Source organism: Bufo gargarizans, chromosome 4, assembly GCF_014858855.1.
Source record: "Bufo gargarizans isolate SCDJY-AF-19 chromosome 4, ASM1485885v1, whole genome shotgun sequence".
NCBI lineage: Eukaryota > Metazoa > Chordata > Amphibia > Anura > Bufonidae > Bufo > Bufo gargarizans.
Genome location: NC_058083.1, coordinates 393753951 through 393780176, shown reverse-complemented (window position 1 = coordinate 393780176; position 26226 = coordinate 393753951). Strand labels below are relative to the sequence as shown.

Sequence of the window (26226 nt, the reverse complement as noted above, 5' to 3'; positions counted from 1 at the left end):
GTTTTAATGTAATTTTCAATAAAGCTGTATTTTTGGATTTTTTAATGATTTAGTTCAGCGCCTCTTTTTGGTTGTTGTGTTGGTGACAAAGCGTTGATAGTCTATGGAGAGGGGAGTGAGTTGGATGTAGGCATGCTTTAACATATACAGTATATTGAGGTTCAATATTACTTCCTGATTTTTAAGTTTTTTAAGGACTGTATCAGACTTGAATAGTTACTAATGCATTATCTAGCCAGCGCAACTGTAGTAAGATCAAGATAAAAGGTGAGAATGTGCCCGTCATGGCATAGAAAGATCACATTCCCTTTAGTCTGAGGATAGACTTTTAAATCATTTAGATTTTCTGAAGGCAGCTGTCAAAGATCAAGATTTGTATTGGCTCATAGTAGAATTCCTCTCAGCGCAACTAAAACCTAACCATATTTCTTACATTAGAGTAACTATATCTGCATTTACCGTGTATTGGTATTTGATACATCTTTAATCCTATGATATTTCATGGTATTGATCTTATCCAAGATCTTTAGGGGATAGAGCATTAGTACAGTAAATGGATCCATGCTGGTCCTTGACAGCATATTTATCTTTAAACTATATGAAGCCAAACCATAAGTCTTTAAGTCTTTCCAGTCTGCGTTACTGTGTGCTGGGTGGGTATTTTTCACTTTATGGACTGATGCCTGCATATTATGGTAACAGGGAATGTGTGAAACATGTTCCACACCTGATTTAGGTTTACATTTTTCTGACAGTGTGGAAGTTTAGAATTTGAGGGTTCATTTGTGAGTGATGCCAGATATTTCAATTCCAGTAAAAACTTCAGTAAAGGATTTTCCTCGGTCACAAAGAAATTTCTGACCTGCTCGTATTCTTTCCTTACATTACGACGTGCATCTCACAAAAAGAACTGGACAAACTATCAAGATCGATTAGACAAAGAAGAGGACTTTCAACAAAAAAGTCACAATTTATCTTATAAGAGCAACATTTCATGAGTTTACACTTGTTTGGGGTATGCTATATTTGAACCTTTTCTTTAATAAATTTATAACTCCACTTTATTAGCCACGCTCACTTTTCTCAGCAGATATATATTTTGTCATGAATCCTTCTTTTCCGAGTGAATACTAACAGAGGTATGTGATAAATATGGCACAATTTAGTTTACATGTAATTTAGGCACATTTTGCTTTTTTTTTGGGCACAGATTGATAAATCTCCCCCTATACATTTAAAGCAGGCCATGGGGGAGACTTATCAAAGAATCTAAAGGTGAACCTGAAGAAGGTATTTACCCTGAAACATGCCATTTGTTGGATCAATAAAAGTTATTACTAGCCCCACTCCCTGCATCACTTATAAATAAATAAAACCTGTTGAAAATGCAAATATTTCTTTGGAAATTTTAATTTAGCCCACACAGCGATCAAGCAGTGCTCCATGAAACACACAATTATGTTGTTCTCTTGAGAGATTTATCACAGTTTCTTCAACATAAAACTTGGCTAAACGACTTAGAACATTGTACTGGAGTGACCTCAGTCTCTTCATGTGCCAGGCACCACTGTAACTGCCTCCTCCCTTCTGCTGTCCCAATGGCTTAATACATGTCACAGAAAATCAGAACGATGCCTTACAAGCAAGTACAGCAAAATACAGGAGACATCTAACCTGACGTTTGACTACATTTGTGTTATTTGGAATGGTACTCTGCTGGAGTTTGAGGATTATTTTGACAATGTGAACTGCAATCCCAATGGTTTTAGATTTACATATGAGATTAAATGGGTTTTCTGAGAATGATTTAAAGCGGCCGCCAGCAACCTGTCCTAGAATGTGAGGAGGACTGGTTATTACCACTTGCAGAGCTGCCTAGATGGGGTGAGGGGGCAGAGACTTGCTGCGCACTCCACTGCTCTACAATAGATAGGGTTGCCACCTTTCCCAACAAAAAATACCGCCCAAATTTACAGAGATTAAATGGGTGTGGCTTAACACAGTGGTGTTATTTGCCACCAATGGTTTAATCATATATATTTTTTAAATTAAAGCTTTATTTTTCCCTGTTGGAGACACCCCTGTGTATTAAGCATTTATTAAAGTTGTCTCTGCTGGGTATTGAACCCACAACGCTCTGCACTGAAGGCAAAGACTAACCAGTGAGCCATAGGGCTCAATAACAGCAAATGGAAGATTTTCTATGGTTAAAAACCTCAGTAGTATTTTTCTCATGTATTATGTATTCACATATACAATGTACTGGAATCTACAGGTATATCTCTATGTATGGGAGGTTTTGTATGGCTACAAATAAATTACAATAATCACAAAACCATCCAGAACCATCCGCAAGATAAAGATGCCATCCATGTGCTGTCCGCATCTGTATGTCCATTCTGCAACATTTATTTATATTGTATTTGAGCGAGCTATTCTCACATAACCTATAGGCATGAATGTTTTCTGTCTTTGATGGATTAGATTGACTTACTATCCCCTAAATAGAGGAAGAGTGGATGTCTAGACAATTGCATGGCCCTTAAAGGGGTCATTCATCTTGTTGGAAAATAATAAAAACAGCTGCAAATGTTAGAAAATGTTAAAGGGAATCTGTGACAAATCCCATTATCAAAATGCCGGATCACTTTCTTCAGGCTAGTTTCACACTAGCATTCGGTAGATCAGGCAGGCTGTTCCCTGCTGGGTCTGACATTGCTGGATGCTACATGAATGTCATCTGGCCCCTTTAACTATAATGGGGACCGGTGCAGATCCAGCCGCAACCTGGCAAATATGCCGAAAATCATCCGGCCAAATACTGCTGCGGCTAAAGGGGGCAGTTTTCCAGTGTGTGGCTAAAGAGGGGCACTATTACAAGGAAACGAAATTATCATGAAAAAAAGATTAATATAAATTTTTTTGTAGGCAACAACTGGGACATCCTTCTAAAGTGTTGTAAAACTTAACTTTTACTATAACACTTAAAATCTTCAAATAGAGTCATATTTTATGCTGGCAGATCATGAAGGGTTAAGTGTCAGGTCTCAATACAGATAACATCAGCTGGTCAGGGTCAATATAGTTTTAGTGGCGGTTCATCATAACAAAGGCAGTGCTATTGGTATGCTAGCCTACTTGTGCTTTCCCTATTAAGCCCTAGTTTGGCAAGGGGGAGCACCTCAAATTGGCTGTAGTCGGAGCACCTGCCCTGAAAAGAGCGACCCCCAGCCAGCTGGAACCTCGGACCTATTTAGAAAACCCTCATAGATTATTTCAAAATATGCAACAAAATTAGAAAATTATGCGACAAAAACCCTTGTTGTTTCCATGGCATCTCACCCTCCTTAATAGTAACTGTGCTTCTGTCATTAACAGGCATGCCTCGTGGCATCAACTATGTTTAAGAAACATTGACACATCAATTTGTACTAAGAAACCCTTAGGGACTCGAGAGTTCCAAAAATACGCTAATAATTGAATAAAGCGTCACTGACGATAAATATCTGAGAGAGATTTACAGAGTTAGCGAGAAAGCATGAAAGAGAAGCAGTAGCAGAAAGAAGTTCAGAATGAAAGACCCATTATGGAAAACACACTACTGTACATACAGTATGCATGGCAGAAACAAACTGATGTCATCTAATAAAGGTTACCTGAGTATTAGTGGTTTCTTGGAAGCATCGACCAAGTTGGGTTTTTGCTGAAACTGGATACACATTGGATACGGTCTGCTGATGTGGGTATACAGCATGAGGCAACAGATGCTTCTGGACACCATGGTAAGACACATGTGGCTGTCCTATTTGGCTGTCTTTTTTCTGAGTAGAAGAAGAGCTCTCAACTCGGGACACTTGGTGGAACTGAACAGAAGCCTCTGGTGGGTGCTTCACGTGGATATTAACCATGTTTGGAGGATAGTTAACTAGAACAAAAGGACGAAGAATAATACACCATGATTACTGTAATACTAACTGGAAAATATTATACAGATTAAACAATGAAGTGGTTGTAACTATACCAATAAATATCTGAATAATTAGACTTGGCTCCTAATTGTACTATTAGCATACTACTGGTGGCAGTATTAAAGTGGACCGGTCACCAAAAAATGCAATGCAATCTGACAGCGCCCTGTTATACAGCAGGAGGAGCTGAGCACATTAATTTGCGGAAAAAGATTCAGCAGAACCTGTAATTGATACATTTATATCTTTACTTTTTTATTTATTTCCTGTGAATATTTATCGGTACAAGTTTTACTGACTCTATCAATCTGCTCAGCTCCTCCTGCTCTATAACATGCTGCTTTCAGATTGCATAGTATTTTTGGTAACAGGTCTCTTTAAGTTCATGCTTACCATTATCCGTGTGTTTTGTTGCACCACAGTGGCCATATATAGTAGTTCAAATGATGTGTACAGCGTAATTATATGTCAGTTTGCCTTGAAAAAAGGCTACTGTAGCCTGAAAAGCGTTAAAGTTACTAGTATTTTACCATCCCCATCCTATAGTAAAATTCTGTTTTATGTTGAGATAGCGCAGTGCTAGACGCATCATTAGAAATTTTTATTGGCGCTCTACTACGCTACCCTCCAGGGGAATTCTATTTAAAGGGGAGCTGTCACCAAAAAATACAATACAATCTGACAGCGCCATGTTGTAGAGCAGGAGATGCTGAGAAGACTGATATACCGTTGTGTGGGAAAAGAAAGGTTCAGTAAAACCTGTAATTTTCTACATTTATATCTCAGTTTTTTCTACCTTCTGAGAACAGCTATCGGTACAGGAGGGAGGGGGTGTCACCAGTGATTGATAGCATTGTGTGTATAAGTGTACATACAGAGACCACTGCCAGTCACTGATAACACCTCCCTCCTGTACCAATAGCACTTCACAGGGCTTCAGATGTAAATGTAAAAATTTCAAGTTTTACCAAATCTTTTCCCACAAAATATATATCTGACTGCTCAGCTTCTCCTGCTCTATAACATGCTGATTGCATAGCATTTTTGGTGACAGGCCCTCTTTAAACAGGTTCCGCTGTAGCTGGTGAGAAGTGCTGTACTGCTAACGTTTGCACAGTGGCCAAATAGTAGTGAATGGGATTTATTTTTTTATCCTGTTTACACTACATTATATGGCTGGAAAGCACATTTTATGGTATGATGCATTTTGTTAAAACAGTAGCATGTTTACAGCTTTATCAATTTTTGTTTTGTCCCACAGACTTAAAGGGGTTGTCCGGGTTTAGATCTGAACCTGGACACACCAATATTTTCACCCAGGCAGCCCCCCTGATGTTAGCATCGGAGCATGTCATGCTCCAATGCACTCCCTTGCCCTACGCTGGATCGCACAGGGCAAGGGCTTTTTTATTTACAATAATACACTGCTGGGCGGAAGCAGTGTATTCGGTGACGTCACTGGCTCTGATCGGCAGGCTTTAGCGCTGCCCTAGCCGTTTTCCAGGCTAGGGCAGCGCTAAAGCCTGCCTATCATTGACAGTGACGTCACCGGGCTCACTGCTGAGTGGAAGCCTCCGCCTGGCAGCCCTAACAAGAGCCCGGTTCATCACCGGAACTCCTGAAAATGTCTTTGCCCTGCACGATTCATCGCCGAGCAAAGGAGAGCATCGGAGCTCTTGTGAGGGGGGCTCTGCCTGGGTGAAACTCTGGGTATGCTTGGGTTCAGCTCTAAACCCGGACAACCCCTTAAAGACTTCATGCACATGTCCGGATCCGTTATGCAGTCCACAAATCGCTAATCCGTAAAACACGGATGCCAGCTGTGTGCATGCAAGCAATTTTTTTTACTCCTGCAGAAATGTCCTATCCTTATCAACAAAACGGAAAAAATAGGACATGTTTTATCTTTTTGAAGGGGCGCAGAACGGACATACAGATTGAAATGAATGGGTCTGCATCCAATCAGCGAAAAATGCGGATCAGATGTGGACCGAAACACTTGATGTATGGTGGTGTTGGGCACTCTGCTCCCCGCATGGTGCATGTGGAGAGACAACAATCAATATATACAGTGGGTCCTGGCAATCACATCTTCAGTTTAATCACTTCTTGTTTATGTAGGTGTAAGAGGCAGCCCTGATCATCCAGCAACATTTCCAACACATATATATATATAGCAGACTGTCATGTTTCCCTCCAGCCACCAGAGGCCACTGTGGCTGAGTAGGACAGTGAGAGGAGTTGTTTCCAGAGGACAAGGAGTTAAGTGTTTTTCCCGGGCTGAGCAGAGAGCCTGGGGTGCAGGTGTCTGAGTACACAGGAAGAAGGACGCTGTGCACTGAGAGGGAGATCCACAGGGAAGATTAGAGTGATTTCTCCCTGCCAACCTGCTGTGACATGGTATCTGGGACATTAGAGTGTGTTTGCTCTCTGACTGACCTGATGTGTCCTGGTGTAGAAGAGAGACTGCTGTAGTGTGAGGCACTTACAAGAGGAACTGTGAGTGAATTCCAGGCCCTGCCTGATTACACGTCCAGAGCTGCTGATTATCTCTAACCAGAGTTACAGAGACTACAAAGAGAGGCCAGAGCTGAGCCAACCAGATCGGGACCCAGACTGTATCTGCCTGCATGTGCCGGACACCGAACTGTGAGTGCACTGATGCTAACCGGAGCTAGGGCATAGTGGAATAGGATTTAGTTTAGTGCACCGTAGAGGTGCACCCCGGGTAGCGGGGACAGATAGGACTACCTAGAAGAGAGTAGCCTGCTATTGTCTGTACTTGTGTTTGTGATTCATTTGTGTTCTTTATGCAAATTTCCATTATCTTTGTTGTGAATTCTCAAGCTGTTCATATTGTAAATCTGCTTTTCCGGCAGTTAGAGTTCTCCTTTAATAAAGCCGGTTTCTACTTCAGCCTCCTTGTCTGCTGCACTGTACTTGAGTCCTGCTCTACGGTCTCTTCCTCTGCTGACCGTTACAAGTGGCGCTGCGAGCAGGGTACAGTCACAGAGATGGAGGCGGCTGAAGGCAATGTGCATGATGTTAATGTGAGTACCTCAGGCAATGGTGGAACCCTTGCAAGGGCCCTTCCTATTGGCACGTTGTTCAACTTGCTACCCAAATTTGATGGCCAGAACATGACACTGTCAGACTGGGTGACAAGGTTACAGAGTGCTGTTAGGATTTACAATGTCAGCCCAGAACTACAAGTAGAAATTGCTTTGGCCGCTCTCGAGGGTGAGGCCCGAAGAAATGTTCTCCTACAACCAGAAGCCACGCGCAATACATTGCAAGAGATGGTGAGATTCCTGGAAGAAATATATGGGGAAACAGCCAGTGCAGGGCACCTCCGGGCGAAGTTTTTTTACCGGATTCAACGGGAAGACGAAGGTGTCTCTCAGTACGCTACAGCCCTACAGGAAGTGTTGGCCGAGGTACAAAAAAAAGAGGCAGATGGGGTTACTGGCATGGGACCCATAGACCGGATACTGCGGGAACAATTTATTCTGGGGCTCTACAGCAATCCCCTGAAACAGGCTCTGCGGGAACGAGTCAGAGTAGACCCTACCCTAACCTTTCGACAAATTTTGGCAGAGGCCGTGACGCGAAACAAAGAAGACGGCTATGCTTCTGGAGTAATACGGACCCAGACCGTTACACCCCCCGGGGTTACAAGAAATGAGGAAGCCCTGGTCAGAGTGGTACAAGACTTGCAGAGCTCCCTGAGTGCCATGCACGAAAAGTTGACACACCTGGAGAAACGGATAGAGTCGCGCCATACTACTGAGGCTGCCTATCCAGCCCGACAACAAACCTATCAGGCGATTCCGTGGGTTCCTACACCCGAATGCCCTTATGCTAGTTTACCATACCATCAAGCCCCTCATTACCCTTCAGTGGGGCCATCCAGCCAAGCTCTGAGGGCACCTCCCACTCGCAGGCAAAAAGTGGGCCGTCAAGGGGCACAGTGTTGGCGGTGTGGAGATCTAGGACATTTCGCCAGAGAGTGTCGGAATAATCCAGCTGGACGCCAAGAGCCGCCGTTAAACTACCGACCCCTGCAGTAGTGGGGCGTACTGCAGGGGAGGTGGAGAGCCAAGTTACCCAGCAAAGCTCCGAACACCTGGTCGCAGGGTGCCCCACTATACGAGCTGAGTTCGAAGGTGTTCCTGTCGACTGCTTAGTGGATACTGGGTCTCAAGTAACAACTATGCCCGAGTCATTCTTCTACCGTTACTTTCAAGCGCTGGCCAAGCCAGAACGAGAGACACTGGTCCGGGTTACAGCGGCTAACCAACAACAGATTCCTGTCACAGGGGTCGTGTGGATGAATGTACGGCTATGTGGACAGGAAGTGGGGCGGAAAGGTATCTTGTTGGTCCCCGAAACGTTCAAAGAAGATGTGCCGGTGATAATGGGCATGAATATCCTGCGAGAATTGGATCAGATCATGTTCACCAAACGGGGGCCGGGTTACTGGAAACAAGCCACCCCGCACAAACCTACCCAGAAAGCATTTCAACGGCTAATCTGTTTTTGTGGAACACAGAAAAGTGTACCAGCACACCAGGCGGTGGGAACGATCCGAGCGCCAGGAAAGGCTACCTTCACCCTTCCCCCTGGTCGGGAGACCGTGCTGACGTTACCCGTGGGAACTTTCCGTAATCTTGAAGGCATGGAGGTGTTCGTTGAACCAACAGGCTTAGGAGAGCTGGGTCAGGACGTCCTGGTGGCCCGGACACTGGGAGTGGTCCAGAATGGACGAGTACCCATAAGAGCTGTGAATGTGGGATATCTAGAAGTTCCCTTGATGCCAGGGGTGGAACTGGCTCGTGTGTACCTACATCAGGGAGAAATCCTGAGTCAGAGAGAAGTGACTCTAGCTCCGGTAGGGGATGCTGGTTGGACCCTGGCAGTTACTGCCAGTGCAGAAGAGGCGCCGACCCCAGAATGGAATGGGGGAACCATCTTGGATCAAATGGAGATAGATGTTAAGGCTCTCAGTTTAGACCAACAGCGAGCAGTTGAAACCATGCTGTGGGAGAATCAGGCTGCGTTTGCCCGCCACGCCGATGACTTTGGCTGCACGAATGCTATCACACATGATATACCGACGGGGGACACTCCACCAATTCGGGAGAGATATCGACAGATTCCGCCCAAGTTGTACCAGGAAGTGAAGACTCTATTGAAACAGATGATAGATTCCGGAGTGGTGCGGGGAAGCCAGAGCCCTTGGGCAGCCCCAGTGGTGCTTGTCAAGAAGAAGGACGGCACTATTCGATTTTGTGTGGATTACCGGCGGTTGAATGCTTGCACTGCGCGAGACTCATATCCTCTGCCACGCATCGAGGAGTCTCTGACGGCTCTAGGACGAGCCAAATACTTCTCCACCCTGGATCTAGCAAGTGGGTACTGGCAAGTACCAGTGGCTGAGCAGGACAAGGCAAAGACAGCATTCATACTCCCCATGGGGTTATTTGAATTCAACAGGATGCCATTCGGACTGACTAATGCCCCTGGAACCTTCCAGCGGCTGATGGAGAGATGCCTGGGAGACCTGAATTTTGAAGCCACTCTGATATACCTAGACGATATCATCGTATACTCTGCTACTTTTCAAGAACACTTGAATCGGCTAGGGCAGGTACTCGAGCGACTGCGATCCCATGGCCTGAAGGTAAAGCCAAAGAAGTGTCATCTCTTCAAGAGGGAGATCGAGTACCTGGGCCATAGGGTGTCCCAAGACGGAGTGCTACCGTCCCAAGACAAAGTGGCTGCAATACGACAATGGATAGTGCCGAGAACACTGCGTGAGTTGAAGGCCTTCCTGGGACTGACTGGGTACTACCGGCGGTTCATCAAAGACTACGCAAAAATAGCGGGCCCTCTGAATGAGTTGTTGAGAGGAACAGCTGGGCAACCCAAGGGCCAAAGTATCCCCTGGGGACAGAAACAGGAAGAGGCCTTCCAGGCCCTGAAAGAAGCCCTGACATCGGCCCCCATCTTGGCTTATGCCGATTTTGATAAACCATTCATCTTAGCTACTGATGGCAGCCTCTACGGACTTGGGGCAGTCCTGTCGCAGGTACAAGATGGACATGAGAGAGTGATCGCTTATGCCAGTAGATCCTTGCGAGATACGGAGCGAAACCCCCATAACTACAGTTCCTTCCGGCTGGAACTCCTTGCCCTGGTGTGGGCTATGACGGAGAAATTTGCAGGATATCTGACAGGAGCGAAGATCTTCGTACGGACGGATAACAATCCCCTGGCCCATCTGGGTACTGCCAAGTTGGGAGCCCTGGAGCAACGCTGGGCGGCTCGCCTCGCAAAGTATGACTTCTCAATTCGCTACCGCTCCGCTACAGAGAACACTAATGCTGATGGTCTCTCAAGGGTTACTTTTGAAACTCCAGTAGGGGATATGGATGAACAAAAGGAAGAAGATGAAACTCCTGACTTCCGCAAGTTCGCTCCCCCAACAGTCGCGGCCCAGACAAGTGGGGAGGCCCATAAGCTACCCAAAGCATTGGGGAGAACTAATGAAGAATGGGGCAGATTGCAAGATGAAGACATTGGACTGCAGCAAATGAAAAGCTGGGTAACCCAGTGCAGGAAACCCAACAAAGAAGAAAGGACTGATCTGGATGCCGAGATGAAGTCCGTTCTACATCAATGGGACAGACTGGAAGTGCATGGAGCTGTTTTGTTCCGCAAGTGGCAACAGCCTGCTGACCTAGAGGCGAGGTGGCAGGTAGTGATACCCAGAAGAATGGCACGGGAGATAGCCAAAGAGGCTCATGAGTTTGGAGCTCACTTCGGGCCAGTCAAGACATACCAGTGGCTGCAGCGTTATGTGTATTGTCCGCGACTGGAGGCCACAGTTGAAGAAGTTTGCCGACAGTGTCGAGTGTGTGAACTCACGAAGAGTACAGAACAGAGAGCACCCCTACAGTCCATCCAGACCACAGAACCGCTGGAAGTGTTGATGATAGACTATCTTCTTGTGGGACAATCGTCAAGAGGTCCACAGTATTGCCTGGTCATGATCGACCACTTCTCCAAGTTTGCAGTAGTCACCCCAACTCGGGACCAGACGGCCGAGTCCGCGGCACGAGCCATTTGTCAAGACTTCATTCGGGTCTATGGGTGTCCAAAGCGGATCCATTCAGATCAAGGGGCGTGCTTTCAAGGAAAAGTGATGGAAGAGCTACATCGACTGTACGGCATTGAAAAATCCAGGACAACTCCTTATCATCCCCAAGGAAACGGAGCCTGTGAGCGCTTTAACCGCACATTGCTGCAAATGCTGAGGACACTAGAGGAAGACAAGAGGGCACACTGGCCTGACTACCTGCCAGAATTAGTCTGGGCTTACAATAATCGTGTCCACACCACCACCGGTTACACCCCATACATGTTACTGTTCGGTAGGGCTGGTCGAGAGATCGTGGAATTAAACCTAGAACAGCCAGAAGACCTAATAGAGCGATCAACCACCTCATGGGTGAAAGAACACCGTCGGCGTCTCCAGACCATTCGCCAGTTGGCAGGTCAGCGGTTACAGGAGAGAGCTCATACAGACCGTCCTCCAGTTCAGGAGGTTCCATTGCAGCCTGGGGATCGGGTACTGGTACGAGAGAAACGTCCCAGAGGCAAGTTGAGTGAGCGTTGGGAAGTACAGCCGTATAAAGTGATCAAGAGAGTGTACCCTAATGGTCCGGTCTACGAAGTGCAGGTTGAGAATGAGGAATTTGCTTCACGGACTCTACATAGGAATATGTTACGGCCATGCCGGTCCAAAGATCCCGCACCTGTTCAGAGGACACCTCCTCCTGCCCCATACTCAGAACTTGTTATCTCTGATGGAGATTATGGTGAAGACTGGTGGACTGCTCCCAACACTGAAGGAGCCTCCAAGGTTACAGGTGATGAAGGCACTGTCACAGAACCATTGCCGGCCCGTAATGGAGAGGGTCCCTCGGACACACCCGAACCTCCTATTGTGGTGGATGAATCCAGACTGGCAGTTCCTAGTGGAGAGAGTCAGGTCGTAACAGATAGCCAGGACCTCCGGAGATCCAGTAGGCTTACTGCAGGGGTTCCACCAAACAGGTACGCTGCTGATGAGTTCATTTGGTCCACCTGTATGTATTGTGGACAATGTTGTACTGCTGTATAAAAAGTTACATTAACCATTATTTCTATGGACTATATAGCAAGGCCGAGGACGGCCACCTTTAAGTGGGGAGGCATGTAAGAGGCAGCCCTGATCATCCAGCAACATTTCCAACACATATATATATAGCAGACTGTCATGTTTCCCTCCAGCCACCAGAGGCCACTGTGGCTGAGTAGGACAGTGAGAGGAGTTGTTTCCAGAGGACAAGGAGTTAAGTGTTTTTCCCGGGCTGAGCAGAGAGCCTGGGGTGCAGGTGTCTGAGTACACAGGAAGAAGGACGCTGTGCACTGAGAGGGAGATCCACAGGGAAGATTAGAGTGATTTCTCCCTGCCAACCTGCTGTGACATGGTATCTGGGACATTAGAGTGTGTTTGCTCTCTGACTGACCTGATGTGTCCTGGTGTAGAAGAGAGACTGCTGTAGTGTGAGGCACTTACAAGAGGAACTGTGAGTGAATTCCAGGCCCTGCCTGATTACACGTCCAGAGCTGCTGATTATCTCTAACCAGAGTTACAGAGACTACAAAGAGAGGCCAGAGCTGAGCCAACCAGATCGGGACCCAGACTGTATCTGCCTGCATGTGCCGGACACCGAACTGTGAGTGCACTGATGCTAACCGGAGCTAGGGCATAGTGGAATAGGATTTAGTTTAGTGCACCGTAGAGGTGCACCCCGGGTAGCGGGGACAGATAGGACTACCTAGAAGAGAGTAGCCTGCTATTGTCTGTACTTGTGTTTGTGATTCATTTGTGTTCTTTATGCAAATTTCCATTATCTTTGTTGTGAATTCTCAAGCTGTTCATATTGTAAATCTGCTTCTCCGGCAGTTAGAGTTCTCCTTTAATAAAGCCGGTTTCTACTTCAGCCTCCTTGTCTGCTGCACTGTACTTGAGTCCTGCTCTACGGTCTCTTCCTCTGCTGACCGTTACATAGGCATATAGCAAGTTTAACAGGACGCGTTTTGGCCCGCTAGCAGCCGCTATTAACTGCATCATGCAGTTAAAATAGGCTGCGGGCAACTAAAATGCATCATGCAGTTGAAAACAGCTATGGGCAGACCAAAATGCATTATGCCCAAATAAACAAGAAGTGATTCTACCAAAGATGTGTGTTCCGGGGCAAAACAAACAGTGGCATAAAATGCATTTCCTGAAGCCTTCATAAAACTGACGGTATTTAAAAGGGTTATCCAAGACCTATAATGCCCCCCATAAGCCCAGGCCCCCCACACATATTGTACTTACCTTGCTCCCCGACACCTGTGTCGCTTCTGATGCCGGCACGGCCGCCGCAGCATCTCCTCTTTGCACGGATGAAAACATCCGGCGTTGAAAGGAGGGGAGGGGTGTCAGCCAATGGCAGGCCACAACGGAAACAAGTCTCCCTAGCGTCACCCCCGTCGGGAGGATGCTGCGGGGGCCATTTTTGCATCAAAAGAGATGTGTGTGCCGGGAAGCAAGGTATGTACAATCTGTGTGAGGGGCCCCTTTAAAAAGCTTTCCTCACAAATGCAAACCCCCATCCACATGCCCAATTATGGGATACGGATATCATAGAGGGGGTACCCTGCTCAAAATCTCCCCCTAGCCAGAAAAAAGGGCACCTACTAAATTAGGATTATTAGCCAAAGAATAGTTCCACCCCAAAATGAACAGCAAAATTGGTATGTAAACCATGTCAATTTTACTGTGGATTTAGGTGCAGTTTTTTAGATGGGTTGTTACAGCAACCCTTACAGTTTGTACATTGCATGTGCACATATCCTGCCACTTTCTAATAAGCAGAAGCCTCACTTACCTTTAATTCCTTGTTGTCCTGTTAGGGTGAGTGGTAAAGTGTGGGTAGAATGGATTACATGAGACCCTGATGATTTTATTGAATTCTGCTGGTACTGTTTTTGCCCATTTCCATTCTGCACAGGTATATGGCAGAGCTTGCCAGTAAAATTGGGTGGGCACTGACATTTGTCTCGAGCCGTACATTGGCCTCCATTCATACAAGGAAGATGACAAATCACTAAAAAATAAACGCAATATTATCACATTTTGAGAATGTACATTATAAATATTACATTTAATCATTCTAACTATTCAAAGCACACTTTATATTCCTAATTTAGATGCAATATAAATGTTACAAAATGATACAAAGCAGAAATACTATACTAGAAAACAGCTAATAATATTAGTCAAAACAAGAAGGGATGTATTCTACTGCATCTGGTGCAAATGAAATTGGAGCAGAGGTCCGGGGCAATGCATTGGCACAGTCCTCTGCACAGTTTTTTTCCACATCTCCCTCCACTTGTTGTAAGAAGGTTTCTGTTGCTTTCAATATTGCAACTAAACCTTTCTTTCCAGGATAATATGGATATAATATCAGGTTTTCTGATGTAGTCTGTGACGCCAAAACCAGGTGTGGATCATAAGAGGAGAGAAGGTATAAGTCCCCTCTCACACAAGCGTGTATGGTCCAAGAAACACACTCCATTTCCTGGCCAGAACACTCCTATGACCTGATCCCACAGTATCATAATGATTTATGATGCTGTCAGTTCTTGCCTGACTGCAGGTCTACTGTACTGAACCACAGACCTGCAATCAGGCGGGAACCAACAGAATTATAAATCTCTATGATGCTGTGAGTTAAGGTCAGAGGAGCAGAGTCCAGGATATGTGGCCATTATATGGATGAGTTACCCAGCCTGAACACATAATGTGAAAGTGGCCTAGAGGACTGATAATATCTCACCCTCTTATTTTAGAAACTCCAAGTTTTAGCTTCAAAAACTGCATTAAAAAAATTGGGAGTTTGGCACAGAAGATGTGTAGTTCATCTATGTTTTCCATCTGCCCAGGTACAGACAGAAGAACTAGCTGAACTAGCAGATCTCTGATTCACATTGTTACGTGAGGGAAATCAAAGAAAGAGGAAATAAAGCTGGTGTTTTGGTGACTACTGGGTGATTATTTTATTGTATGGATGAAAAATGAAAATAATCAGGGTCTTATGTGCAATAACTAGTGCAGACAGCAAGCGGAGCAGTTCTCCAAAGCAACCAATTAAATAAATCCTATCCTAACCAGTCACACAAAAAAGACAGCAACACACTGGCAACTTAATGGCACATGATGTTGGGCTTTAACCCGGCACACCATTGTAAATTTAAGTCACAGGTTTAAAGATCCAGGAATTATTTCTCCAGGTTGGCTCCAAAGGAGACGAGACAATCAGTTTATAAGCACTCGTCCAGCATTCCTAGTGCTCTGTGGGTGCTGAGCAGAGAATAGAGGCAGTGGAATATCGGTGCCTCTATCAGACCAGACCCATGTGATTGCCCGCTCTCTCCCATGATAGCAGAGCTGCAGGGTCTTAGGAGACCCTGATCAGCTCTTCCAGGGGCTAATGTACAAATTACCCCAAAAGAGAAAGAAACATTTCTATAACAAAAGATATTGAAACAGCCCTATAAGTCACAGAGAAAAAAATGCTAAAATGATTTTAGTAGTCTAAGAAATAAAAAAAAAACAGCATGTGCGCAAAATGGCTGAAGAGTGTCTCAACATTTAGGACCAAAACATTCTGGTCATTTCCTCTTCAATCCCAATACAATTCGTTTTAAGGCCGCCAGCACCAGTAACTAGGGCTTTTCAAGTTGCCTTCTGGCTAGTCACACCTCAGCAACAAGATACCACAGGGCTGGCATCATAAATAAAAGTCAAGAATCCAATAAGCTAGACCCAGACCCCAACAGTGACAGAGGATGAGTCAGATGGATATAGGGCTTGGGGTCATTTCTTGGGGGTTCAGTGGAAGTGAAAATATGTCCCAGTATCGGCCGGCCCCAGCCCCAGATCATATGCCCATCTACATGAATGTTAAGGTTCTGGTTTACTTTCTTTTATTTTTAGAAACTGTTTTGCATTGTATTACTGTATGTCTTTTGTTACACCTTTTTGGTATAAATACAAGCATTGTGGTTATTTTCATCAAACTCCCTTATAAGTTCTGTCTTGTGTTCTTGAATGAATCCATGTGCTAAGCTTGAGGCACATAAGGCCACCTGTTTAGATATTAGTTTGGGGAAAATAGTAGTGGAATTATGGGGAGATAGGAGGGGTAACTGAGGGCTTCATGTAACAGCTCTTGAAACAGACCTTATTAGTGGAAGTTTTCATGTGTTGATAATGAACTATTACTGGGGAATATACATTTTTTAAATAGATCAGGTGTTTTTGTATAGACCGCCTAGACCGGTCACACCCATGTATCACGTGAAGTGAAAATCATTTCTATTTATCTGGGGTTGTTTTGGTGGCGAGCACACGGATTTCTGCAAGCTCCATATTGATGATACGGACAAATGCAGAAATTTCTACAACAAATGTTGCCCATAGCGGAAACAATGCCAATGTGTGTATATATGCCTCAGATCAGCTTTTTTTAATGTGAGGTAGACACGGATGCTTTAATTTTCATTATACTTAAAAAAAAAATAATTATGAAGTATCCTGCACTATTTTGCGCAAATTTTGTGCCGGGTGGCCACACACTGATCAGTCCCACTGAATGCGGCTAATCAGTATACAGAACTCGGGCAGATAAAGGAGGCTCAGCCTTCTCATACTGAATGAACTCCTGACTTTGGCTTCAAAAACTGCAGTATCAGTATCTGTAAGCCAAAACCTGAGATGGAACCTATAAAGAAAATATGCAATGGAAACATTTGTACATCTTCTGTGTTTTGGACCAACTCCCGGTTTTGGCTGACAAATACTGATATAATATACTAGTCGTGTGACTTAAGGCTGATGTCATATACAGATTTTTGTGGCAGCCTTTTTGAGCCTTAAAGTGAAGGGGGTTGGAAGAGAATGAGAAATATACAGGTGAAACTCAAAAAATTTGAATATCGTGCAAAAGTCCATTTATTTCAGTAATGCAAATTAAAAGGAATTGCATGAATGCAGCTTAAAATTAGAATTTTGTGAAAAGGGTCAATATTCTAGGCTCAAAGTGTCACACTCTAGTCAGCTAATTAATCCATGTCCCCTGAGCAAAGGGGACCTCAAAATTGTGACTTTGGGGTTTCATAAGCTGTAAGCCATAATCATCCAAATTCTAAGGCTACTTTAACACTTGCGTTCAGAGCGGATCCGTCTGGTGTCTGCACAGACGGATCCGCTCCTATAATGCAGACGATGGGATCCGTTCAGAACGGATCCGTCTGCATTATAATTTAGAAAAAATTCTAAGTGTGAAAGTTGCTCAGACGGATCCGTCCAGACTTTACATTGAAAGTCAATGGGGGACGGATTCGTTTGAAATTTAGCCATATTGTGTCAACGTCGAACAGATCCGTCCCCATTGACTTACATTGTAAGTCTGGACGGATCCGTTTCCCTTCGCACGACCAGGCGGACACCTGAATGCTGCAAGCGGAGCGGAGGACAAACGGTGCCAGACTGATGCATTCTGAGCGGATCCGCATCCACTCAGAATGCATTAGGGCAGTACGGATCCGTTCAGGGCCGCTTGTGAGAGCCTTCAAACGGAGCCCCGAACGCTAGTGTGAAAGTAGCCTAACAAATAAAGGCTGGAAATATCTCGCTTTGCATGTATAGAGTCTATCTATGTAGATTGTAAGCCCTCACGGGCAGGGCCCTCTCTCCTTCTGTACCAGTTTGTAACTCTTCTTGTTTATGATTAGTGCAATTGTCTGTTATGTATGTGCACCGCTTATCATATGTACAGCGCTATGGAATGAATGGTGCTTAAATAATAAATAATAATAATAATATCTCTTATATTAGTTTCACCTTTTAAGTTGCATTACTGAAATAAATGAACTTTGCAGGATATTCTAATTTTTTGAGTTTCACCTGTAAAATACTTCTCCTTTCTGATGGATCCAGTTCTGGCTTTGGTTTAAAAAACTGCATTACAAACTGTCCCAAAAGCCTGTGTGTGACACCGCCCTTACTATCAACCCAGGTCCCTCATTCAAACTACCTATCTCTATTTACACTTCACATTCTTTTGTTCTTGTGGATTTTCCCTTCAGCCATTTTGTTCCCACTTTGTTTCTACAGTAGTTCCAAGAGATTCTTGGCATTTGTGTACCAGTGTTCCCCAATCTCAGGGCAGAAGAAAGTGCCAATCTAATATTGATGGTCTATAGGTAATCGTTATTAGTCCCGAAAAACACTTTTTACAGAGGGAGCTGCGCACTGCTCCATTAAGTCCACGCTGTCTGGAGAACTAGAGTCAAGGAGACAATATTTTGCTATGAAGTTGGACATTAGAGTGACCTCCACATATCATACATTTATTTGCTTGTGTATAGATCGACTACAATCAGTGGTGTTACAAAGACGTGTCATTGTTCATTGGAGCATGGGGAGTTTACCCTGTGCGCTTGCCTGGTTTGGTTCCCTGTAAACTATGTTTAAGTGAAAAAGCTTCTGTAACTTTTGATTAAAAAGGCAGTTTTCAGTTTAAGCCAGCAGGTTTTTAAAGTGAATCTGTAAAAAGCGCTCTCCAATAAGAACTTGTGTCTAAGAAAACGATGGAAAAGCTATTCTTGAATTTATGTAAGAAGCAACACAGTCTAAGCGGTGGCATGCATAAAATGTAGAATATTGGTTTAGCAAATGTTATACTGCAGACTGACAACAGAGGAAATGAAAACACCACAGAGTTAAAGGAAAATGAAGCAGAACAATACCTGGCGAGCAGAGGACAGGTCTGACAAAAGGGGGGTGTAGATGTGAACCTGCAAAGAGGGGTACGTTTAAGCAGAAATAAGACATAGTAAACATGTAAATGGCAGGCCTTGGCTTTAAACAATTACCTAAGATACAGAATCTCCTACAGTATTAGTGCAGGGCATGCAAAGGAAAATCAAATTCACTGCCTCCCCTAAGGCTAGGGCTACATGGAGACGTGTTGTGTGGGTGCAAGTCTCAAAAAAGTCAACCAAAACATTTGCGCGACTTGTCTGCTATTTGTTGTTGTACTACTATTTTAGAGGTGCAATTTGGCTGTAAAAAAAACACAAAACAAAACAGCTAATCGGAAACCAGGCCACAGGCAACTCACATTCCAACACGTCTTGGATTGTGGTCTATAATAGCTAAGACAGGGTTAGTTTTTTTGCAATTTCAGTGTTGCCAGACATTGCATGTGGCAAGGTGGCTTTGTCAGTTAGCAAGCTATAGAATAATAACTGGATGTAAACTATAGAACAACATAAAAACATTCTACAACTTGTAAAATAAAACAAACTAGTGGGCAAGCAATATTAAATTAGAGACCTTCTAGGCAGGGGCATAGCTAAAGGCTCATGGGCCCTGGTGCAAGAGCTCAGCTTGGGCCCCTTTCTCTCAGTGGCCAGGGGCAGAGGAGCACATAGACTTCCTGATGCCTGAGGCAAAAACTGAATGTCCCCCCCCCCCATGCCAACTTCTTGACCTAACCCCTTCCCTCCAGCCACAGGTGTAACTTGACCAGCATGTACTTTCCATAATACTGGTGTCTTACAGCACAAGGGTCTTTGGACCCCCTTAGGCTCCTGGGCCCAGTAGCAACTGCCACCCCTGCACCCCCTATAGCTACGCCCCTGCTTCTAGGCATAGTTCACACACCAGTGTTAGGGTGTATTCACATGAAATACATGTAAAATCTGTCACTAATTCAGCGGCAGAAAACTGACGTTTTTGGTGCTGAATCCACATTCAAAACTCCATCAACAGTCTCCTATGGACTTCAATAGGCGGTTTAATCTGAGCCAATAGCAGGCCGCAATGGGGACGAACCTCTCTAGCGTCACCCTAAGGCTTAAAGGTAGTCTGTTGACAGCACTAAGTAAGGGTTAGGGAGAGCATAGCATACCTTTTGTGGAGTTTTATTATCGTGATTTGTATGATGTTTTCTTCTACTAGGTTCTGCTCTTGCAAGTACCCAGGAGGTAGCGCTCCACAAAAGCTCCTATTCTCCCCTACCTAGCATTTAAGAATAATCAAAAGCACAGAAGCAATTTCATTTCTGAATCACTCCAAAGAAACAATATCAAGAATTTGGAATAGCCTAGACAATGTCCTGACTTGACTTCACTGTGATGCTGTGTCAGAACCTTAAATGGGCAGCTAATTCTCAAAAGCCATCCAGCGTGAATTATAGGTATTCTGAAAAAAAGAGTAACCCAACATTCCTCAAGAATATTGTGAAAGACTGATCTCTAGTTATCAAGTGTTTAGTTGGAAATGTTGCTGCTAAGAGTAGCACTAAACGGTAGAAGGTTTAGTGGGCAATTAGTTTCTCATATGGGAAATATACAGATGTTGCAAGTGTTAACTAGACAGTTAACACATTAAATACAAAGTTACAGCAAAAGTTAACTTTTCCAATGGCTTTGAAGTTTGCTGTAACTGTGTATGCCAAGTTAACGTTTTCTATTTCTACAAAATCCTGGAGAATGTCACTCCAACAATACATGAAACGAGCATTTAACTATATTTTACTTTATTCAATTCTATTTGAACATTTCAATATTTTTGTGATAAATATGCAAAATTTGAGGAAATCAGGATAATTGAAACTGGTCCAACTCTATTTGTTACAGTAATTAAAGATTGTGTTTAAGACAGGTGAAACATTATACTCATCATAGCCGGAAACTCTGCGTTCAACCACAACTGCATAACTTTCTAACATTTGTTCTTCAAAGTCACTAACCCGTAATGTCTTTTGAAATGACGACTGAATGAACCAGAGGAATGTCATGCTCATTCACTCACAAGACTCCACTCATCTCTCAAGCGTATGAATTATTAGTCATATGTGACAAAAGAGAAAGCGAATCGTTAGAACTCTTGTACATGGTGGAATGATACCCACACATCATAAAACATTATACTCAGCGTCTGAAGTTATTCCCGAATACATATGCTCAGTAATAATGTATGCTGTATCCTCTTATTCCAAGCAATGTGTGCATGGAAGCATGACTAAAACACATATCATACTGTTAGGGCCTTAAATGTCAAGGCTGCCATGGAATTCATACATTCTGACATTAGCTTCTGCTTATTTCCTCCTAAGTCTAAATGAGTACAGTGGAAAGTTTGGGAGTCACCCGACAAGGTGAAATGAAATAAGAAAATAGAACAAACACAAGACAAATAAGCTGTTACAAACAGACATGTACATGTACCGCACATGGTGTCTCTACCAAGCTTTCTCAGTAAACACACATTTTTCATAGCCATTATCAGTACTTGGCAAAGGTAAAGTAAAGATAAAGAAATTAAAACAGTATAAAAGGGTGTTCTTATTAAAAGTAGTCCTCCAGAAAAAGACTTTACGTTTCAGATGGCAATCATCATCTATTCTGTGTACAACCTGAACCCAGTTTCAGACTTTTCTCATGTGGGCGTGCCCCTCCCATGAATACATGTCCAGGAAAAGGATGAGCAAATCGATTCTACTGGCTCGGAATTTGTCCCAAGTTTCCCAAAAAGTTAGGATTCTAATGAACCCAACTTTTTTGTGATTTGTTTCAGGCGAATGAGAGAGTTGTGTATCAACTAAGTTTTTGATGGTTGTCTCAAAATGTTCAATCAGTGATTTTTCATAATAAGATTTCCCGCTAGTGGTAGCCTCAAACTTTTCAATCAGTGCTTTTTAATAATAAGATTTTTTATCTATTGCCGTGCTTAAAGGGAACCTGTCACTGGGATTTTGTGTATAGAGCTGAGGACATGGGTGTCTAGATGGCCGCTAGCACATCCGCAATATCCAGTCCCCATAGCTCTGTGTGCTTTTATTGTGTAAAAAAATGGATTTGATACATATGCAAATTAACCTGAGATGAGTCCTTCATAGATCAATTTTCGCATATTTTGTTATCCAATACGATTTTGGTATCTTCAAACTGTTCAATCAGTGCTTTTTCATAATAAGATTTTCCTATAGTGGTAGCTTCAAACTGTTCAGTCAGTGCTTTTTATAACAAGCTTTTTTTTATCTATTGCTATGATTGCATCCCCATATAATGCTTCTCTGGGAAAAAAAAGACACGCGAGTCTCCTTTCCAAAACTGAGTGTCTAACTGAGCTAATGGAGCATCTCCTACTAGGAACATAGTTCTTCCTTGGCAACTATCTTTTTACAGAGATGAGCAAACAAAATTTGCTTGGCTGCCTGAGAGGCCTTGGTTGAGGTACTATTTCTCCTTATGGAGAGTGCCGAGTATGCATGAGCAGTATCGTAAGCCAGTCAACTCTCCTCTGATTTCTGGGAAAAATATGTGAAAATTAGCACATATTACATCAGACTTAGGGAAATTAATTTGAATATCTTTCCAAGAAACATTTACACATTTACTAGGCATACTAGACACTCTGTGTAATGAGAAACTTCCAGACAATGCATATATAGCCCAGAAAACTAGAGTAGCATACTAGGCTCTCTCCATCTCATACACTCTGCAGAAGCAAAATAGTACAATAATTTAAAGGGGTTGCCCTGCCATATACAATACTCACAAAAATGAACCTAAAATGCACGTTAACCTTTAAAGGTGAACTTAAAGGGTTGTTTCACGTCAGCAAGAGGCATTTATCATGTAGAGAATGTTAATACAAGGTACTTACTAATGTATTGTTATTATCCAGATTGCTTCCTTTGCTGGTTGGATTCATTTTTCCATCACATTATACATTATCTATCAGGGACCCGTTTTTGCACGCTATAGGAAAAAGTGCAAGCTTCTCTGGTGGCCAGGACCATGGGACCGCACATAGGCTGGTGCTTTTTCCTGTAGTGTGCAAGCACGGCCACTGCTGATGGATTGTAGGGTGGACGTAACACTGGAAACGAGCAGCATATAATGTGATGGAAAAATGAATCCAGCTAGCAAACTAAGCAATATGGATAATACCAATACATTAGTAAGGGCCTTGTATTAACTTTCTCTATATAATAAATGCTGACGTGAGACAACCCCTTTAATGTCACCTTCTATAAACTTCTAAATGCAAATGTCCAACTGTTCAATGTTTCATTGCTTTTTGCACAACTTGCAAAATTCTTGGTTTAATTAGAATTGGTATTTAAACAGTCCTCCTCATCATACCGCTCACATTTTGACATCATGAGAACAAGACAACACCTGACAATTTATCATCAGTACCCTGCCATTGCTAGGCTTGAAGCAGGATGTTCTCAGACAGAAGTGGCCACTGAGCTTAGAATGTCATCAACAGGTTACAACAGAGATACAGAGAGTCTGGAAGAGTCACAGAAAGGCATAGAAATGGACGTCCTTTGGTCACATCCCACACTGATGACCGCTTCATTGTGAACAATGCCCTGCGGAACCGGATGATGAATGCCACACAACTCCAGGCACATGTAAAGAGGTTCTGCAGTTTGTTTAAATTGATTATCATCAGCATCTGATCGGCAGGGGTCCGACCCCCAGGACCCCTGCTGATCAGTTGTTTGAGAAGGCAGCAGTGCTCCAGGAGCGCCATGGCCTTCTCAATGTTTACCGCAGGCCCAGTGAGGTCACGACTAGTATCAACTGGCCTGGGCAGGGCTAAGCTTCATTTAAGTGAACAGAGCTTAGCTGCGCCCAGGCCAGTGATACTAGTCGTGACATCACTGGGCCTGCGGTAAACAGTTAGAAGGCCGTGGCGCTGCTGGAGCGCCGCTGCCTTCTTAAACAGCTGATCGGCGGGGGTCCCGGGTGTCAGACCCCCGCCGATTAGATGCTGATGATCTATCCAGAGGATAGATCATCAGTTTAAACAAATTGCAGAACCCCTTTAAGAGAGGCGAAAGGCATCCAAATGTCATGTCAGACCATTCGAAATAATTTACATCAGCATGGTCTAAGTGCTAGACGACCTGCAAGGATGCCTGACCACACCATCAGGCACAAGCGTCATCATTGTGCATGGGCCAGGGAGCTTCTACTCTGGACGAGGGACCAGTGGACCTCAGTTCTATTTACTGATGAAAGTCGATTCACGCTAGGCAGAAATGATGGCCACCAACGATGTTGGAGACATCAAGGAGAGCACTATGCATCAGTCATTATTGTCACCAGACGGGCCTTTGGTGGTGGTAGTGTTACAGTGTGGGCAGGTATATCAAGTCAATACAGAACTGCCCTACACTTTGTAAATGGTACAGTGACAAGCCCATACTACTTGAATAACAACATTAATCTAGTCACTGTGCCTCTGCATGAACAACACATACCTAATTTCATCTTCATGGGCGACAATGCGCCAGCTCATCAAGGTCACATCATTAGGAAAAGGCTATGGAGACTGAGGTACCTCAAATGGAGCGGCCTGCACTTTTTTGAGATCTGAATCCCACTGAAAACCTATGGGATCAGCTGAGTTAAGGTGTAGAGTGTCATGACTCTGTACCCCAGAACCTCAATAACCTGATGGCTGATCTTCAAGAACAGTGGGTTGCCATGCCTCAGGAGACAATAAGTCGACTTGTGAAAAGCATGAGACGTCGTTGTCAAGCTGTAGTTGATAGTCAAGGCCGCATGACAAGTTTTAGAGACATTGACATTTTTTGCGATGTATACCCACCACTGTTGTCGGCTTTCGGTTCAATAAATTGTTTGAGATGAAATCACCATTGCATACGTCTATTTAAATGCCCTACTTTCATGATATAATATCACTGTAGCGTGAACTTTTTACGTTTTCCATAAATTTCACATGAAAGCCAAGTATCCCCAATTTTTTGTGAGTAGTGTATATTGATGACCTATTGTCAGGATAGATCATCAATATCCGATCAGAGGGGGTCCGACACCCGGCAGCCCCGCCTATCAGCTGTATGAAGAGGAGGAGGCGCTCTTTGTGAGCGTCGCACCCTGCTCATTACACTATGAGTCGTCTCATAGTGAATGGAGCAAGTACTTGTCTTTACACTGCACTTCTGAGATGAAGTGCAGTGTCATATGGAGCGCCATCTCCTCTTCTAACAGCCAATCAGATATTGATGACCACCTATAATTTTTTACTAAAAAAAACAAGATACTAATACTCATTCTTTTTTCTCTTTTTTCTTTTTATTAGATTTTTGATTGTAGAGTTCTTATTCCATTTTATGTATATTATTATGGGCACAGCCATCTTGCCTGAGCTATTGTTCTCACACATGTGCTTTACAGCAGCCACACTGACCGTAGGAACCTATGGTCTCTAGATGACTCTTTGATTTCTATGGCAAATATTTTCAGTCAATCACATAATGTGAATGTGTTATCTATATATAGGTGTACTGTACATTTACCTGTCATTTTAACCTTGTCTGTAAAATTAATGAGAGGACTGCTGAGAAGTGATCTCTATGGAATAGGAATTGTCTGCCTGTTAAGAGGCTCAGCAGCCAGAGTGAAAACTGCATTTCAGATCTTAGCACAGATAAAAAATATGTTTATCATTAAAAAGTAACCAAAAAACTGATATTTTCTGATCACACATTCCTTTTAATGGTGTTAAAACACAATACAGATTTATCAACTATCCACAGGAACATAGGAATCCCTGCGGTCAGATCTACCAGTTCATTCATTTTTATGGACATGACAAACAGACCTTTGTCAGCCTCACAGATGTGAATGGAGCAGTGAGCCGACATGCACTGGAACTCTAGAGGGGACTCATTCTCATTCTCGGGATAGTGGAGGACCTTAGTGGGTTGGACAACCATAAACCGACATTAAAGGGGGTGTGCAGCAATATACACTGAAGACCTATGGTCAGGATAGGTCATCAATATCTCAGCACCCCCACCGACCAGCTGTTTGAATAGGACGCAGTACTCAGTGTAATGACCATAAAGCGGCTCTCGCACAATGTGTTATCTCCTGTGGATAGGCGGAATAGTGTAATGATAAGTACTCACTCCATTCAAGTGAATGGAGTGAATACACGTACTTGTCATTACACTGCACTTCTGAGACGACTAAGGTCCTCTTTAAACAGCTGATCAGCAGTGGTGTCGGACCCCCGTCGATCAGATATTGA

General features: G+C 43.7%; 1 protein-coding gene across 2 annotated transcripts in view; it reads right to left on the bottom strand.

The window, feature by feature from the left end:
* LTBP1 (latent transforming growth factor beta binding protein 1) overlaps positions 1–26226 on the bottom strand; it is a 365237-nt gene that overhangs the window by 119436 nt on the left and 219575 nt on the right. For both annotated transcript variants that reach the window (XM_044292462.1, XM_044292464.1), the window contains 2 exons: positions 13955–14173; positions 3657–3925 (listed from right to left, as the gene is read on the bottom strand). In XM_044292462.1, coding sequence (XP_044148397.1) covers positions 3657–3925; positions 13955–14173 — 488 coding nt within the window. The remainder of the gene's footprint in view (positions 1–3656; positions 3926–13954; positions 14174–26226) is intronic.